The sequence below is a fragment of the Sphaeramia orbicularis genome, chromosome 16 (assembly GCF_902148855.1).
Source record: "Sphaeramia orbicularis chromosome 16, fSphaOr1.1, whole genome shotgun sequence".
In the NCBI taxonomy this organism is placed as follows: domain Eukaryota; kingdom Metazoa; phylum Chordata; class Actinopteri; order Kurtiformes; family Apogonidae; genus Sphaeramia; species Sphaeramia orbicularis.
This window is the reverse complement of record NC_043972.1, coordinates 36,903,089-36,920,295: the sequence shown is the minus strand read 5'-3', so window position 1 is coordinate 36,920,295 and position 17,207 is coordinate 36,903,089. Positions and strand designations below refer to the sequence as shown.

General features: G+C 40.2%; 2 protein-coding genes across 2 annotated transcripts in view; one reads left to right on the top strand and one right to left on the bottom strand.

The window, feature by feature from the left end:
* Window positions 1-721, bottom strand: part of LOC115435802 (nectin-2) — a 45,571-nt gene extending 44,850 nt beyond the window's left edge. Inside the window, 1 exon segment of the mRNA XM_075353518.1 lies at window positions 277-721. Coding sequence (XP_075209633.1) covers window positions 277-361 — 85 coding nt within the window. The 5' untranslated portion in view covers window positions 362-721.
* Window positions 722-3,278: 2,557 nt separating this feature from the next.
* Window positions 3,279-16,995, top strand: LOC115434984 (uncharacterized). Its single transcript, XM_075353513.1, is given in 12 exon segments — window positions 3,279-3,464; window positions 3,790-4,119; window positions 5,374-5,640; window positions 5,936-5,971; window positions 6,342-6,592; window positions 6,594-6,678; window positions 9,478-9,732; window positions 15,456-15,578; window positions 15,845-15,918; window positions 16,162-16,187; window positions 16,554-16,602; window positions 16,901-16,995. Coding segments are annotated over 11 exon segments (1,533 nt in total). The 5' UTR covers window positions 3,279-3,385; the 3' UTR covers window positions 16,561-16,602; window positions 16,901-16,995.
* The last annotated feature ends 212 nt before the right edge of the window (window positions 16,996-17,207 follow it).

The following is a 17,207-nucleotide window of genomic DNA, read 5'->3' as shown; positions in this document are numbered from 1 at the left end:
AAAACAATGATAATTTTATAGGTATTATATCACGGGTCAGGGCTGTAAACCAAACTCTGAAGAAAACATGAGTGTTGAAGCTTAAACCCTGACCACTACAGCCAGCGAGGAAATCACCTGAGTGGGTTTCCAATTCCTGTCACCGCCCTGACAGGTGGTGTTCTGATCTAAATGACTCTCCTCCTGGCGAATAAATTAAAAAAAAAAAAAAAAAAAGACAGCTTTCCTAATAATGAGCTCGGAAATGTTAAGTTTCCATGTATGACAGTGACTTACCGTGTAGAAGTACCGACGCCACCAAGCAGAGCAGTCCGATCATTTCTGTGTAGTCAAACCCATTTCGGGCGTCATGTTTCGCCATGGTTCAGTGAAACCAGTCACGCCGTCTTCCCGAAATAAATTAAAAACAGCTGGAACAACACCTTCAGTTACGAGTCAGTTTGTGCGTAAAACCACACTCATTCAACGCAAAAAAAAACTTGTTTGGCTACAGGACAAACCAGCTGTCCGAAAGGTGATTGTGGTCTCAAGTGTCCCTTAGCTGCGCCTTTAAGACGGACTCTGATCAAAATTAATGAAAATCCTTGTGATCGCTTCCCTTCAGACGTACAGGTGAATATTCCTTCCACTGGCTCTGGATGGAATGAAGAAGTGCTGCGCGCCCTCCCTGCTCCAACAAATAGTTCCTGAGCGACTGTGAGTGTTTGCGCTCGGCGGTCCGACTGTGTGACTGACTGGGTGATGTCATCAGGCTGAAGCGTCACAGACCTGCTTCCCAAAAGCCTATTAGGGCAGCGATAGCAGGAGGGGGGGTCGGCCGGCAACTTGTTGAAATCTCCAAAAGCAATTTTGTTTTGGAAATGCAACTTGCGCCCCGAAGCCTGAGATTTACGCACGGGATTTTTCACATCGAACGTATTTTCTGTCATGGACTAAAAACATACACGACCCAAACGCGTGATTCTCAGGTTATTTATGACCCTGTGGAGCAATATTTGAAAGATTTATGGGCTGCGGAATGTCACTCCATCTACACCGCATAACATAAGGTTATCATAATCATCTGACACTGGAGCTCTAAATACAACTAATTACAGCCCATTTCTATAGACAAAAGCGACACTCAGTCGAAAACAACAACATAATTTGTTCACAATTTACTCATCATGAAGTTTTGCTGTGGTGGTAGCGGTGAGATACGTGGAAAACGATGATTCTTGCGCCCTCTGCTGTTTATGTATAAACGCCAGCTCGAGCAGAGGAGCATCGTCCATATAAAGTGCTCCACGGCAGATGCCAAAATCAATAAACATTCATTAATGAACGGCAAATACAAACCCTGAGGAAGTCAGCAAAATCACATCATGGGGAAACAGCCTCTCATGTATCTATTTGCAGACTCGAGCAGACTGTCTGTTGATGAGATTTTTTTTCACTACAGAATAAGTTCCAATTCATTTTGCCCTATTTTCCTCTGAAGCAGGGTGCATAGTAGCATAGCAAAGGCATTATCTGGTTTAGGTCTAATCCCTATACCCAAGTGTTTTACAGCCAATGTAATTACATCTCCATAAGTCCCACAGTTTAAACTGTGCCACTTCCTTCCGTTCTGTTTCATTTCTTCAGTGCCAGCCTTTGGCCCTCAGACTGCATTTCTTCTATGCAAATTGTTATGATCAAAATCATCAGAGGTCAGACGATGTTCTACTGAAATGTGTTCCATTTCAAATACATTGCCCTGATGGGGACCTTCAAATAAAGAGGATGCTTTCTTTCTTTACCCTTCCACTCCTTGCTCTGTCCAAGTCTCGGGCAATGTGAATATGGCATGTAAATAAAGCAACTGCAGGCTTCAGTGCCAACTTTATTACGAATGCTCATATTTAAGTATGCTCTCTCAAGGCCCTGTAGATAGATGTTTAAGATTGGCACCATCAGGGAAATTGCTTTATAGTTCATACAGTGCAAGGACCACCCATACTAATGCTACTCCAAAATCGTATTCATGGTAGCTTTAAATAAAAGTCTTCACCCAATAGAGGATTTTATTCTTTTTCGATTCCATACTCATCCATTTTTCATACGCGTACCAAATCGACCTTCACACCTTCTGCTCCCAGCTACCTCCCACTTTACTTATACCTCACCACTTTTTTCTCACCACCTCACACCCCTCGCACTTCTGTTCATCATTTACACTTCACTTTCCTCTCTTTCCTCATTTCTCCATCCCCCCCCCCCCCCCCCCCCCCCCCCACACACACACACACACACACACACTCCCTCGTGCCATGTCATTCGATTTCCTTTGTCCACTTGTCCTTCTTTCTGCTGCTATTCAGTCTGTGCTCCATCCTTGTGCTCTCTGGGGGTCTGTGGCAGTGATAATGAAGCACACAGTTAACAGATATTAGCTCATTGGCAGTGGATTCATTAGACAGAGCCAAGGCTTATGGTGATTATTTACCCATAGAGGAGGGGCCACAGGATCAGTACCACGCTCTGTGTCAGCAGCCACAGGCTTTTTTTTTTTTTTGAAGTCACACTGTCTCTGTTTCCTTGCAGCACTCTCTCACACTTTCCCCCTTCCTAGGCTTTCTCATTCAGTCTGAACACCTCTCCTTTCACATTTCTCTTCCCTCGTGCTGCTCTCCCCTTTTTTCTCTTTCCCTGTCATTAGACACCCACAATACATATCTGCTTTCTCTGCTTCTCTCTCTCTCTTTCTATCTTTCTTCACCGCCCCCATTCACCCAGTGGTAATTATGGAAAATCTGTAATAGTGCTCAGAGGAGCTGATAATACCTTTAGCTTAATTAAAGACATTTATGGGATGTAAAGACATGTAGCCTAGGGGTTGCCGTGCACCCACACTAACCCAAACTCTTTATTTCTCGCTTTTTCATCTCCCTCAATTGCTCACTTTCTGCTATTCCTATCATTTTCTCTGTTTCTCATACACACATTCACATTGTGATATACACCTTAATAGGTGCTCCTTTCTTTTGTCTCCACATGTTATAGGGTTAGAAGTTCTGCAACTAATTACAAGAAGTTAATCTCAGAAATGTTGTAAAACATTTTCAGCCTGTGCCATAGTGTGAGACTTTTGTAAGGTTCTGTATTTATCAGTCTCACACACATTCACACACATACCATATACAGTGCAATAATGCCAGCCTTTTCCTGCTGATTATTACATGTTGTTCATGTCACATCCTGTTGGGCAGACTGATGCACTGCAAAGTTGTTAACATGTCAGTCACGAACACTGGTAATATTGCAGGAAAGTGAAAAATACTCAGTGTTCTAGGACATACTTAGAAAGGTCACAGTGTTTTGAGAGACATCTGGTGCAGTGGGACTTTTTTTTCCTAAATGTGACATGGAGTCTGGTTTTCTCACCTTTATTCTCATTTCTTCCCTTGCAGTGTATTCTTCTCACGTTGGCATGTCTGACTCAGGTATGAAGTATTTTTTTATGACTTGTTCAAAAAAATGTGCACTGCAATGGAAACTACTTGTGCTGAAAAAAGACAAGTCATCATTTGATTATGTTTAACACAAATAAGTTTTTCACAAAGGTCATTTTATGACATTAATTTAAGCACAAGCTCAAAGATTTTAGACATACCCACATATTGTCGAAATTTAAGCATTCTATCTTGACCAACACTACCTTTAATGGATGTCCGAGCAGCACCAAAGCTGTAGAATGTCTTGATATTCTTGAATTAGCTGAATTATTCACTTCTGATTATGCTGAACTGTTCTTTGTCTCTCCCTCAGAATGGAATGATGTAGTGGTAGCAAGAGAGGGCAGCCCCACCATCTTGGTCTGTACTGATACAAACCGGGGATCTGTAGCCATTAACTGGATGGTGAAACCACTTGGTGTCCGTCAGTGGAAACTGCTTCTCTCTGCTAATGACAGGAAGGAATTCTCCGGTGGTTCCTTGAAGGACTCCATGCGATTGTCTGACCCTGAGTTTGGAGAAAGTGGGGATTTTTCTCTGTTCTTTCTTCCTACAATGGAGGACAGCGGATTCTACTTGTGCATGATAAAGCAAGCAGGAAGAACAGTAAAGGAAAAGATCATCCTCTTAGCTATCCTTAAAGGTAGAAAAATCAACATACATCTTCAGTTTTTTAATTTAACCCATAAAGATTCAAACATCAATCACCAACCAAAAGCCTCTGCTGATCTAAACTGTTTAATATCACTAATCTTATCCATGTAATTAATTGATGTAAAATACAGTTTGTCATCATTTCATGGTCATCAGATATGACCCATTTGGATGTTCAGAGGCTTTATAGTAAATGTGGAAACACTGTCATCTTCTACAACATTGATTCACCAGTAAAACCCATGGAGTTTGATAAATGACAGTGGATGGAAATGCTTGGTTTATGTTCAGTTAATGATATATTTTACTGAAAAAGTAATTTTTTCTGCAGTTTTCGCTGTTTTTGATATGATAACCCTCAACTTTAATCTGAGCTTATATGAACGTCTTCACGATCAGTTAATTAAATACTGGGAAATACCTGATTTATACTGATAAAATGCAAAATACAGAGGATAATATTGAAATTAACAGTGATAAATCACTAAGAAAGGTTAGACATTGAGAAAATTTCTTTTGGGAAATGAAAAAAAAGTAGCACTGGGACTTTACTGCTTCAAGCATTAAAGTGGATGGATGCCAACTATATTTTCATTAGGATTTACAGGGTGGGGAAGCAAAATGTACAATGAACATTTAGTTGTTTTTTCTCAGCAGGCACTACATCAATTGTTTTGAAACCAAACATATGTTGATGTCATAATCATACCTAACACTATTATCCATACCTTTTCAGAAACTTTTGCCCATATGAGTAATCAGGAAAGCAAACGTCAAAGAGTGTGTGATTTGCTGAATGCACTCGTCACACCAAAGGAGATTTCAAAAACAGTTGGAGTGTCCATAAAGACTGTTTATAATGGAAAGAAGAGAATGACTATGAGCAAAACTATTACAAGAAAGTCTGGAAGATACTATTAAAGAAGAATGGGAGAAGTTGTCACCCGAATATTTGAGGAACACTTGCGCAAGTTTCAGGAAGCATGTGAAGGCAGTTATTGAGAAAGAAGGAGGACACATAGAATAAAAACATTTTCTATTATGTAATTTTCTTGTGGCAAATAAATTCTCATGACTTTCAATAAACTGATTGGTCATACACTGTCTTTCAATCCCTGCCTCAAAATATTGTAAATTTTGCTTCCCCACCCTGTACATTTCCATGTGAGACCTAATTTAATAAAATCTCACACAACTACTGAGTATGTGTTTTATAATTCCTCTATTTCATACTCATCCACAGTCACAGTCATCCCAGCTCCACCCATTCTTCAGTATGCCACCCTGCGGCTCATTGCCACAGTCAGTCCTGATTTTGCAGTTACCAAAATCACCTGGGCAGCACCAGGTGGTGTTTCAATGAGAAGTGAGAAACATCCAAAATTTGGAACTGTGGCTAAACTACCACAGGTCCAGAACAGCGACAGCGGGGCCTATGTGTGCATGGTTCATCCGTGGGGTAACAGCAGCAAAGCTCTTTTTGCTTTCAATGTGGATGTGAGTGTGGAAGGTAAGACTGACTGGAGTATGATTAATGTAAAATAAGAGAGAAACAGAACACATTTGTTTTTGCTTTTGTTGATGGTGTGAGTGGGCATCAGTGGCAAAGACACTCAGTGCATTATTTATTTAAACTGCCTGTAGCTACTGTTCTTCAAAGTATTTACATTTATAGACCAGTTTTTAAGATTCTACTGTCTGCTGTAGATCTGCGCTAAAATGAAACCAGTTTTCCCATTAATATTACAGTTGCTATATTAATGTATTATTCATTATTTGCTTTCTTCCCTCTCTTCTCTCCATAGCTGACAAAGTGGCTTCATTCACCAATATAACACATGGTGAGTGACTTTGTAACACAAGCGGTCTGAAAGTCCTGAATCAGCACCTTGCTAATCAGGCAGAGCAGAATGCGAGACCAACAGAGGAAAAAACATTCAGCATAAGAAACTAATCCCTATTGTTGTCAGGAATTTTCCCGTATCTCCATTTCCCGGCTTCCCTACTACTCAGTTTACTCTCAGCCTTTTCCTTTACTCTTCATTCACACTCAATTTATTCCCTTTTCTGCTGAGTTCCCTGTCGATATGTTGTCCTCCACTGATATATTTACGTTTTCATGTCTGCCCCCGCTCCATCTTCACTTGTACAAACTGTATTGTTCTATCATTGAGCTTTTTCTCATTGTCCATACTCTCTTCTTGTAAACAGGCCCTTTGATTTCTACCGGCACTCTGGCCCATACATCCTTCCCTCTGACCTGTCCTGCTGTTCAGGGTGACTATGTTCTGCTGTACTGGCTGCCTCCTGACTCCAAGAAGCAGAACAATATGAAAGTGGTGTTTACATATGACCGCTGGAGGGGCTCCACCTTGTTGACTGAGCAAAGCAAAAGACTCCAGCTGGCTGGACCTCCGTATAATGCTGAAACTGGAAGCTTCCTCCTTGTTCTCACCCCTGAGAAGGCATGATGGCGGCCCTTACATCTGTGAAGTTTTCCTCAATGACAACACTTTCAGCCAGCGAACTCTGCTCAGTGTGCTAAAAGGTACATGTGGGGGAGATTAGAAAAGGAGCAAAAACAAGAAGAGGGAATGGGTTTACAAGACTGGCCAGGCTTGAGATAAGTTTAATGTTGGGAAACAGTCTGAAGTGACATTTTCATCATGAGCCCCTGTAGAACGACGACAGTTTAATTAACGTGTACACGATACATAATTGTCTAAATACACTGTTGGAAATACATACCATTGAAAACATTCTTTTTTGCAGATTTTTTAAATAATTATTTTTATACCGACAACCACAGAACACACATACGTAGCTTCATAACATTAATTTCCTAAGTCATATTTTTAGCCAAACTGTGATATCTGCATAAAATGAAGCAATTGTGTTAGGAGAGTAGAGTTACGCTGATTTCAGAATTTGGACAAAAATATGACTTAAGCAATTACGCTATGAGGCTAACGATATGCTACTTGCAAATACACATATATGTAACTAATTACAATTTATCAATTAATCTATAACTTATCAATTACTTCATTCATCAACAACTATTTGAAGGTCAAAAATCAGTTTGAGTTAGAAAATAAGGGGAGGAAAAATCACAGGTTCAGACTCTTTAATGGTTTTTAAAACATTTACTTTTTCTGATATTTACATACCCCAATTAATTGATAATACAGTCAACAGATTCATCACTACTCAAAACTACTTGCAACCCATATCCCTTCCCAGTTGAAACCTACAATATGACCAGAATGTCTTATCCTAGAGATGTATTCAACTAAAAAACGAAATACCTAATGTGGTAATCTGCACAACAAAACCACGCATTTCCAAGTTCAGGAATGTATTTAATGGCTCCCCTTTCCTGAAACATCCCATTAGAGTGTTGAAGGGAGTGTCAATTTTCTCAAGTTTTTAGCAGGACACAGTGTCCACTGACTGCTGAATATGATGTGGGCGGGCAAGTGTTCCTCAACCACAGCTGAGCTAAGCTGGCTCACCTAGTCAGAAGGAAAACAAAAGATAAGTGTATTGTTTCGCCACAGTTAATCGCACCTTCTCCCAGGCGACAACAAACAGAGCCAAAAGAGGATTTGGTTCCAGTAGATATTTAATATCTGAGATAGAGTATGAAGCCTCTCTATCACTTCTTGTTAAGGCTGTTGATGCGACCAGTACATATGAACGAGGAAAGAGCCAGCTGTTTTGCATTTGTCACAGTGGGACTAATCTCACATACATGAAAATAGTTTTGCTTTGGAAACATGTGGCCTACATACTATTTTGAACTCAGTGAAAGCTATGTTAGTTAAGTAGCGAGAAAAAGTGCCTTCTCATAGCGATAGTCTTAAGTCCTCCTCTCATGATGCTCTAAGCTTGTCCACAGGGGCACATCTTAAGTCCAGCACTATGCCACAGAGGGCTGAGATGAGCCTTTTATGGGATGGACTTAAAAGAAGACGCATCAACAGCTGTTGTGTCTGATGGTGTAGGAAAGCTGGACAGATGCAAGAGTGCATAATGTCTCGCTTGTAAATATCTGAAAAAATATCTGACTTATTAACTAAGTCTTTTGCTAACTGCTCACATGTTACCAAGATGTTGAGACATCCGACTTAAAGAGAGAAACTGAAACTGTGATTTTGTCGACATTCTTGATATGCATTTTTATTTTGACATATGGTAAATTGTGTTGCTAAATATGACCATCACAACAAGTGTCTAAACTAAGAAAGGTTCACTTTAGCAAGAGCACCCATGTTTCTAGAGGCATTTTGGCAAGCATTTCCCATAGTGGAATTTTCACAGTACTGAATTTCTTCTAATTTCCAGGGAGCTGCTCTGTTACTTATCATACAGAGTGGGATGAGAGGCAAGAGAATTTCCTGAAGCCACAGATAGAATTTAATATCATTAAGTGAATACATTTACGATTCTGCTCATAAAAGGGAACCTTTTCTCAATTAATGGATTTAAGAAAAAAACAGCAGTGCACCTGTTGAGTTTTATGAGTGAGCCTTGGGGAGGTTTCACCCTTTTTGCAGAAAGATGAAGTATACATTTGCACAAAGACACACTAAACCCAACACACATGCAGTGGCCTGTCATGGAGGCCTTGGAAAGCTTTACTAATCACAGCCTCTCTGGCATCCATCACAGCTGCCCAGACATGACCAGCCGATCTGTCACTGTCACTGTCACACTGCTTCTCACATCTGCATCCCTGACACAAACACTATTGCTCACACACGCATACATGCAAACACGTCCGCCCACCCACCAATCATGTGATGCATATATTTTTACCCCACCTCATTATAAGTATCATTATGTATGATTATACCTGCTGCCCTCCCACCAAGGCTGAAGGTGGCCCACACTGATCACACTAATCAAGACTGAAATGTGTGTGTTTTTATGTGGAAGTGTGTGAGTCTGTGGGGCTTGATTACACCCAGATGGATTCTCATTTCAGTTTGATGAGACACTAAGCATCAGTCACAGTCAGCCGATGCATTAGCACCAAATCACTTTAATGAATATATATTATTTTGACCCTTCTCTGAATTGTTCTTTGTTTTTCATATCACTTCCCCTTTACCCCATTACTCTTTATCTGTCCTTGGCCTTTTCTATATTCACACGGTACCCTTTAACTCACTTTTTCATCCTGCCTCTCTCCTTTCTCACCCTCCTCCAACCTGTCTTTTTCACTTACTCATTCTTTTCCTTTCTTTTCTCTCTTTCTTTTCATCTCTTTTACAATTTTCCACCCTTTTGTTCTTCTACACTCCTCTCCTTTCTGACTTGCTGCTCTATATCAACTCTACAGTTAAGACAAAGCGTTTATCCTCAAAGCTGGAGCTGGGATGCGTGTACTCAGAGTTGTCCCAGGTCCAAAGTGCCACTTGGAAGCATGAGAATCAGAGTCGGCGGCTGAGAATGATAAGCAGTGGCCCTGGCAGCATCACCACTGTTGTGCCTTTACCCATCACTTCTGACACAGCTGGGAACTACACCTGCACACTGCAGCTGAAAAATGGGCAGACCGTGCTGGCAACACACACTGTCACACTGCCCCCTGAAGGTGGGAGGCATGGTATGGTATCACACACTACAGAACAGCCATTTCAAGAAAGCAAATTAGAATTGTTTCTTGGGAATGAGTCTCTTTTTCATTAGAATTCTCATCTTGTTATTAAAAATGAGCAACTTTAGTTGCTGTCAAGTCTTGTTACTTCAATATTTTAACCAACATTGAACAAGATAATGATATAGAGGGCTACATGGTGGTGCAGTGGATAGCACTCTTACCTCACAGCAAGAAGGTCCTTGGTTTGATTCCAACACCAGTTGATGGGGGTGGGACCTTTCTGTGTGGAGTTTGCATGTTCTCCCCATGTCTGTGTGGGTTCTCTCTGGGCACTTTGGCTTCCTCCCACCATCCAAAGACATGCACTAATAGGTTAATCGGTTAGTCTAAAATTGCCCATAGGTATGAATGTGAGAGAGATTGTTTGTCTCTATATGTCAGCCCTGCGATGAACTGGAGACATGTCCAGGGTGTATCTCACCTTTGCCCATAAGTAACTGGGATAGGCTCTAGCGACCCCTGTGACCTAGTGAGGTTAAAGCGGGTTCAGACAATGAATGAAGGAATGAACTAGATATGACCAGTACAATTTTTATTTTTATATTTTGACCCATAAAGACCCAAACATCCACCACCAACAAAAACCATACTGATGTAAAATGTTCAATAACTTCTGAAACACCAAACCTATGGATGTGTTGAAATAATTGTTGTAAAATGCAGTTTGTCATCTTTTCATGGTCATCAGATATGACCCATTTGGACGTTCAGAGGCTCCGTAGTGAACGTGGAAACATTATCATCTAAAATATTGATTCACAAGTAAAACCCATGGAGTTTGATCAATGACAGTGAATTGAAATGCTTGGTTTATGTAAAGTTAAAGATATATTTTACTGAAAAAGTCACTTTTTCTGCAGTTTTCACTGTTTTTGATATAATAACCCTCAACTTTAATCTGAGCTTTTATGAATATCTTCATGATCAGTTAATTAAATACAGCAAAATACATGATTTATACTGATAAAATACAAAATACAGAGGATAATATTATAATAAACAGTGATAAATCACTAAGACAGGTTAGACATAGAGAAAATTTCTTTTGGGAAATGACTAAAAAGTAGTGCTGAGACTCTATGGGTTTAAGCATTAAGGTAGATGATATAGTGATAACAAGAGAGGGCAACCCCACCATTTTGGTCTGTAATGGTATAAACCGGGGATCCGTAGCCATTAACTGGATGGTGAAACCACTTGGTGTCCGTCAGTGGAAACTGCTTCTCTCTGCTAATGACAGGAAGGAATTCTCCGGTGGTTCCTTGAAGGACTCCATGCGATTGTCTGACCCTGAGTTTGGAGAAAGTGGGGATTTTTCTCTGTTCTGTCTTCCTACAATGGAGGACAGCGGATTCTACTTGTGCATGACAAAGCAAGCAGGAAGAACAGTAAAGGAAAAGATCATCCTCTTAGCTATCCTTAAAGGTAGAAAAATCAACATACATCTTCAGTTTTTTAATTTAACCCATAAAGATTCAAACATCAATCACCAACCAAAAGCCTCTGCTGATCTAAACTGTTTAATATCACTAATCACTAATCTTATCCATGTAAATAATTGGTGTAAAATACAGTTTTTCATCGTTTCACGGTCATCAGATATGACCCATTGGGAGGTTCAGAGGCTTTGTAGTGAATGTGGAAACACTGTCATCTTCTACAACATTGATTCCCCAGTAAAACCCATGGAGTTTGGTAAATGACAGTGGATGAAGACACTTGGATTATGCTCAGTTATGATATATTTGACTGAAAAAGTCACTTTTTCTTGAGTATTCTCTGTTTCTGATATACTAACCCTCAACTTTAATCTGAGTTTTTATGAATATCTACACAATCAGTAAAATAAATACAGGAAAATACATTATTTACACTGAAAAAAACAAAACAAAACAAAATACAGAGGATAATATTATATAAATGGTGATAGATCACTTAAGAAGGGTTAAATAAAGAAGAAAATTCCTTTGGGAACCGCCACAAAAATAGAGCTGGGTCTTTATGGGTTAAGCGTGAGAACATTTGCACAACTTTGGAACTTAGAAAAAACTCAGTCTACTTTTACTGTTTTGTTTTGCTTTTTGGCTGTCTTTGCTGTTTTTTTTTTTTTTTTTTGTTTGTTTTTGTGTTTTTTGTTTGTTTGTTTCAAGAACCATTATGATCTCATAGCCATAGACCTTTCCTCCAGTTTTAAAAAATCTTTGCTTACTCCACTGGCTTGTTTTTTGCCCACAATACAGTACAACACAGTTTGGATATGTTTAAGAATATTCCTCTCTTTTACTGTGGCAGTTTTTGCAGTGCAAATACTGGTTTGTTTTCTGTTTTTATTTATCAGCAGTGTATGATTAACGCAGGGTTCTTGGCAGACTTCCTGTCAACTCAGTGAAGATAATCAACAGCGTGGATGATTCACGGATATGTGCTCCGTGAAGCGTTCAAGAAAAACTCTGGTCAATTCATTCAACAGAGGAAAACACTCCCGACAGATACCATATGTTTTACCTCCTTATTTTAGTTAAAGGGGTCACAGGTTATGACTGCTGTGGACAAACAGGATTTGATTTAACTGATAACATCTGGTGAGATAAGATCGTTTACATGTCCACTTTTCACAAAAAAAAACAACCACAATCACAATTTTAGTCATCTGCTCAGCTTTTTCCTCGGGAAAATACAAACTTCATATGTATCATTTCTCTCATCTGACTCGCCCAGTTGATATGCGAATATAAAAAAGACAAGACCTTAGGATATCTCTTCCCAGAAAAACTAAATTATTCAAGCTTATTGTATTGGTGGCTGTGGGGGAGCACAGGAGGATGTGACAGTTGAATGGATCCCTTAGCAGAGATGAGCACACTCTGTACCCCAATACATCATGTTAGCTGAGGGGCCCAAAGCTCATCACGATGCACACTGATGGTAAGGCTATAAGAGAGGAAAGCAAGAGACAGTGTGACAGAGAGGGACAAAGACAGGGACATGAGGAAAAGGGGCAGCGCTGGGAGGGTACTTTTAAATATATTTCCAAATCAGAACAGGATTCTGTTAATAGCTTATTCTACTGATGCTCTGGTTTACTTCAGCAATGTCTTACATTATTTTTGCATGAATGTGGCATTCCCCTTATGGTGCAACCTACAGGAGTCACTCTGAACATATATTAACACTTGCTGTGGATGTATGCTGTAAGTATATGGAAATACAATGAGGTTTTGTCTGGAAAAAAAGAAAAGACAAACATTTAATTGATCCTTAACCTTTTGTTTTCAACAGCATCAAGTTAGAGGTTAAACAAATAAAGATGACAATAAAATTATGTAAATTTTACAGTTATTACAAAATTTTGTTTTTGCTTAGTTTCTAATGTGCATTTTGTTGCCTTGAAGCTAATCCACTTAATTTATATAAAAGTGGCAAATGGCAACAGAAAAGCCAGTTTTATACTTTCTCTGTTTTCCACCAACATAAAATGAGTGGAAAAAATAAAACATAGATGATGGTAGAATAAAGATCCTAATCTAAGTGACTGTATCTTAGAAAATAAATGCAGTTGGATAAATGTGTCTAGTATGTCAAGAAATGTATACTGTTTAGAATAAGAAATGCAGATTCTGTGGGGATAGGATGACCTACATTTACAATGTTGAAAAGTGCCAGGTTGCACAAACACTGCATTTGTGCAAGACTGCATAAATTCTTGGTGAGTTACTGGTTAAAAATGAATAATGACAATAAGCAGTGACAGTTTAAGGTAAAGTAGAAACAGTCATACTGGGTGGAAGGAGGCACCCAGAGATAGTCTGAACAGTGTGTGTGGGGTAAGCTCTGCAGGACAAAATATTATACCAGGTGTAGCATTTAAACACATGCTGCTGCGTGATAAAAATATCTTTCACTGGTGGCATAGTTCAGAGAAACCCAAACTGAAGAAATCATTACGTTCTGCAGGGCAAAAACACCTGAAATGTCAGGGATGTTCTGCAATCATTTGATATCCGAGGTTGGCCCATCATTTGCAAAGCATTCAAGCAGTTCTCAGGTCTGCATCCTATCAGCCACCGTCCTTTACAATTGTACTGATATAAATCACCCACTACCTCATTTGAGGTGAAATAGACGAGGTATGAAGGAAGTACCAATGGAGGAAAGATAGAGGTGAGACAGAGGGAAATGAGAGAAAGGTTGAGAGACAGAGGAGAGAAAGAAAGATGTACTGTGAAGAAAATAAGAGCATTTTTGCTTTGCTTCACTGCACTCAATTACCATAATTCATGCGTTAAAGCTGGCATGGAGAACAGTGCAGGTCAGTCTTGGGGTCAGCACTCACCAACAATTTCCATTAGCACCCTCTACACATACTCACTAATCAATTACACCTCACAAAGTACATAATGATAGATTATTTTAGAGCCGCCTTGAAGCGGTGACATTGGGGCTAAGGTGAAGCTGAAGGCCAGCTTCTTTACAAACAAAATGTATAGAAAGTTGAGAAGATGTCTGGTTGGACTTTGCCAACTTTCTGTTTACAATTAAACCTCAAATGCCAGAGAATGTCACTGTATAATCTGATTAGAAGTGACAACATGCACGTAAGCACTAGCATTTCTATTCTGCTGTACTTTTCAGCTGTGTGGTGCACACTTGTCTTTCTTTTAAAACAATGTCTCTCAGACCTGATTGCTATGTGATCCATGAAAAGTGAGCAAGCAGTGACACTAAACACCACACTAAATTACAGCAGTCTCTGTGGAAACAAGCACCTCCCTCCTGCTTCCCATGATACCCTGTGGCTGTGTATTGCAAGACTGATGTCATCCTCATTATGCAAACAACCTGACAAGTTTGATCACACACGTGCTCTTCCACAAAATTTGACTGGTGCCATGGTGAGCTAATAGCTTGCTTATGTAATGTCTGAATTAATGTTCCTTTGTGTTCTATCCACCTGCTGCTCTCTGACAGTTTGTCTGAAAGATGGTTGTTTACGTTGTGCTTTTTAGTTTGCCTAGTGCAGTTTGTTATTAGTTCAGATATCCAGGGATTGCACAGAAAACATCGTCTGTCAACACCTTTTACAAACACACGCACATGTTTAGCTAATTAGATAAGGAATAATAGTGCAATATGCAAACCTTCTATCAAACTGCTCTGTATGGAAGGGGCATTACAGACTTTTTTTTTTTTTTTTTTACCTGTGATGATCCACAACATCTGGTCTCTTTGATACTGGTGCTTTTCTTCCTCTGATCCACATTTCAGATTGACAACATTCACTGTCCAGACTGAGGGCTGTCAGATCTGAGTCTACTGAGCTGTCTTGGCAGACTATTCACTCTGTTTGACAGAGCACTGAAATTCTTCGCCTTCTTTCTCTGCAACCATTGTCTGTGACTGACAGCAGCATGATGCAAATGCACGTAACATGTTGAAGAAATCTTAACTTGCAACATGTATAAATATATATCTTGACGTACAGAAAAGGTTGCCTCCACCTTAACCCGAAGAAAAGAGCAAAACTGTCAGACAAACAGTAATCTCTGAATGGCTTTCCATAAGTTTAAATTCACCGCTCTACAAGTTTTATATTAATACTGTTCTTCAAAGCATTCATGTATTTTCCTATTGCTCTCTCACTTTTTTCTCCCTTGTAGAGAGTGTCAGTGTCACCACCCCCTCCCTGCTCCCTTGTCTCTCTGCTTTATTACTCCTGGTGCCCCTGGTTGCTGTGGCTGTCAGTGTGTTGCTATGGAGACAGAAACACATTTCTGATCGCGGTGAGTCTTCCGGCGTTTTTTCCTTTTTGACAGCTTTCCGTGTTCAGTCCATCTTCAACCCCTGACGGCGACCGAGGAGTGATGTCGTCCAATTGACATCCTCTGGGGGTGTTGTAATGAATCTGCCCCCACCTCCCTGCATCCCTGTGCACTGTGAGTGTGTGTGGTGTGTGTGTGTGTGTGTTGTGTGTGTGTGTGTGGGTGTGTGGTGTGGGGTGTGGGTGTGGTGTGTGTGTTTGAACTATATTGGTTACAATCTCTCTCAGGTATTGAGCAGTCGCTGTCTGTCCAGTCGGGTGAGACAGAGAACATCTATGAGAATCCACAGGATATCAGACAGGTGATGAATCAGATAGTTTCAATAAATAAATATACTCTGATGAATTTTCCTCCTGTTTTGCTCTCATCTCCCACTCGTATTGAACAATTTCCCTTGTTCAACTTCTTTTTTTCTGTCCTGTGTCTGTTGTGCACTTTTTTCCCCCTCCTTTCTTTTTTATTTTCCTCTTTTCCTCTGTTGCTCCCTTTCGCTCACTTGTTGTTCATTAAACCTGTTTTCTTCACTCTCCTCCCCTCCCAACAGGCTCCTCCCCAGGTTCAGTCTACATGGTAAGTTTACTGTGTATTTCCCTCCACACACAGGAAATGTCAAACATTTATGTGTGTATTTGTGCGAGGAGTTCTGTTACCCATCTACCAATGCATACAGACGTTCATTCTGTCTATTGCGTTCCCTAAGCTGTCAGCAGATGTGTCCTTCCCTCTCACACTCTGTCCTCTCCTCCAATCTGTCAGCCCTCTCTCAGATAAACCCATTGCCTATCAACTGTCACCCTTACATTAGTGGTATTAACAATCAATCTCATTACACACCAGAGGGACATAAATCTAGCCTCTGTTCCACGGATCTTTCTATTTATCCTCCTCCTCACCACTCTTACCTTGCATCCCTTCCCCCTTTCTTATTAATGCCAGGATTTGAAGCCAAGAGGTAGAGGATGATGTCTATAAGGAACTGGAAGCGGGTAAGCAAAAAGCATTGCATCACCTGTGAACTGGATGTGTGCGTTTATCTGGGTATATGTGTGCGCACTGTCACTCATCTGCCCCTTACATTCTTCTCACACTCACCAATCACGCTGGCCTGAACATCACTTTGACACAGTGGCATAATACCATCCCATGCACTGACAGACAGTGCTCCTTTGCTTGTGTGTTGTTGTTTTCGCGTAGGCTGTCTGTGTTTGTGTTTAAGCAGGAATAAAAGAGACTGGGGGACGGGAGATTTTTGTTCGAGTTTGTCTTTTTTGCTCCGTTTTCAGATCCAAGCAGTGTCAGAGCTGATCACCTACCCACATCTCATCTTCATCCAGCTGTCAAATACTCTCTGCTCCCAGATGCAGCAGAAGGCCTTTATAAATGAAACTGTATGTCATGTTGGGATTGAAGAAAAACCTTCAGTGCCTCAGGGAATTACTACTCAGTTGTTTCACTGTTTTTGTTTTATTAATATGCTTTATTTATCATGTATTAATTTCTTCACACCCACAAGGGAGTTGAGTTTCTTACACAAATAATCATCAGGGCTCCATCTCTGTAATATACAAGGATGCCTTTTCAGCTGGTTGC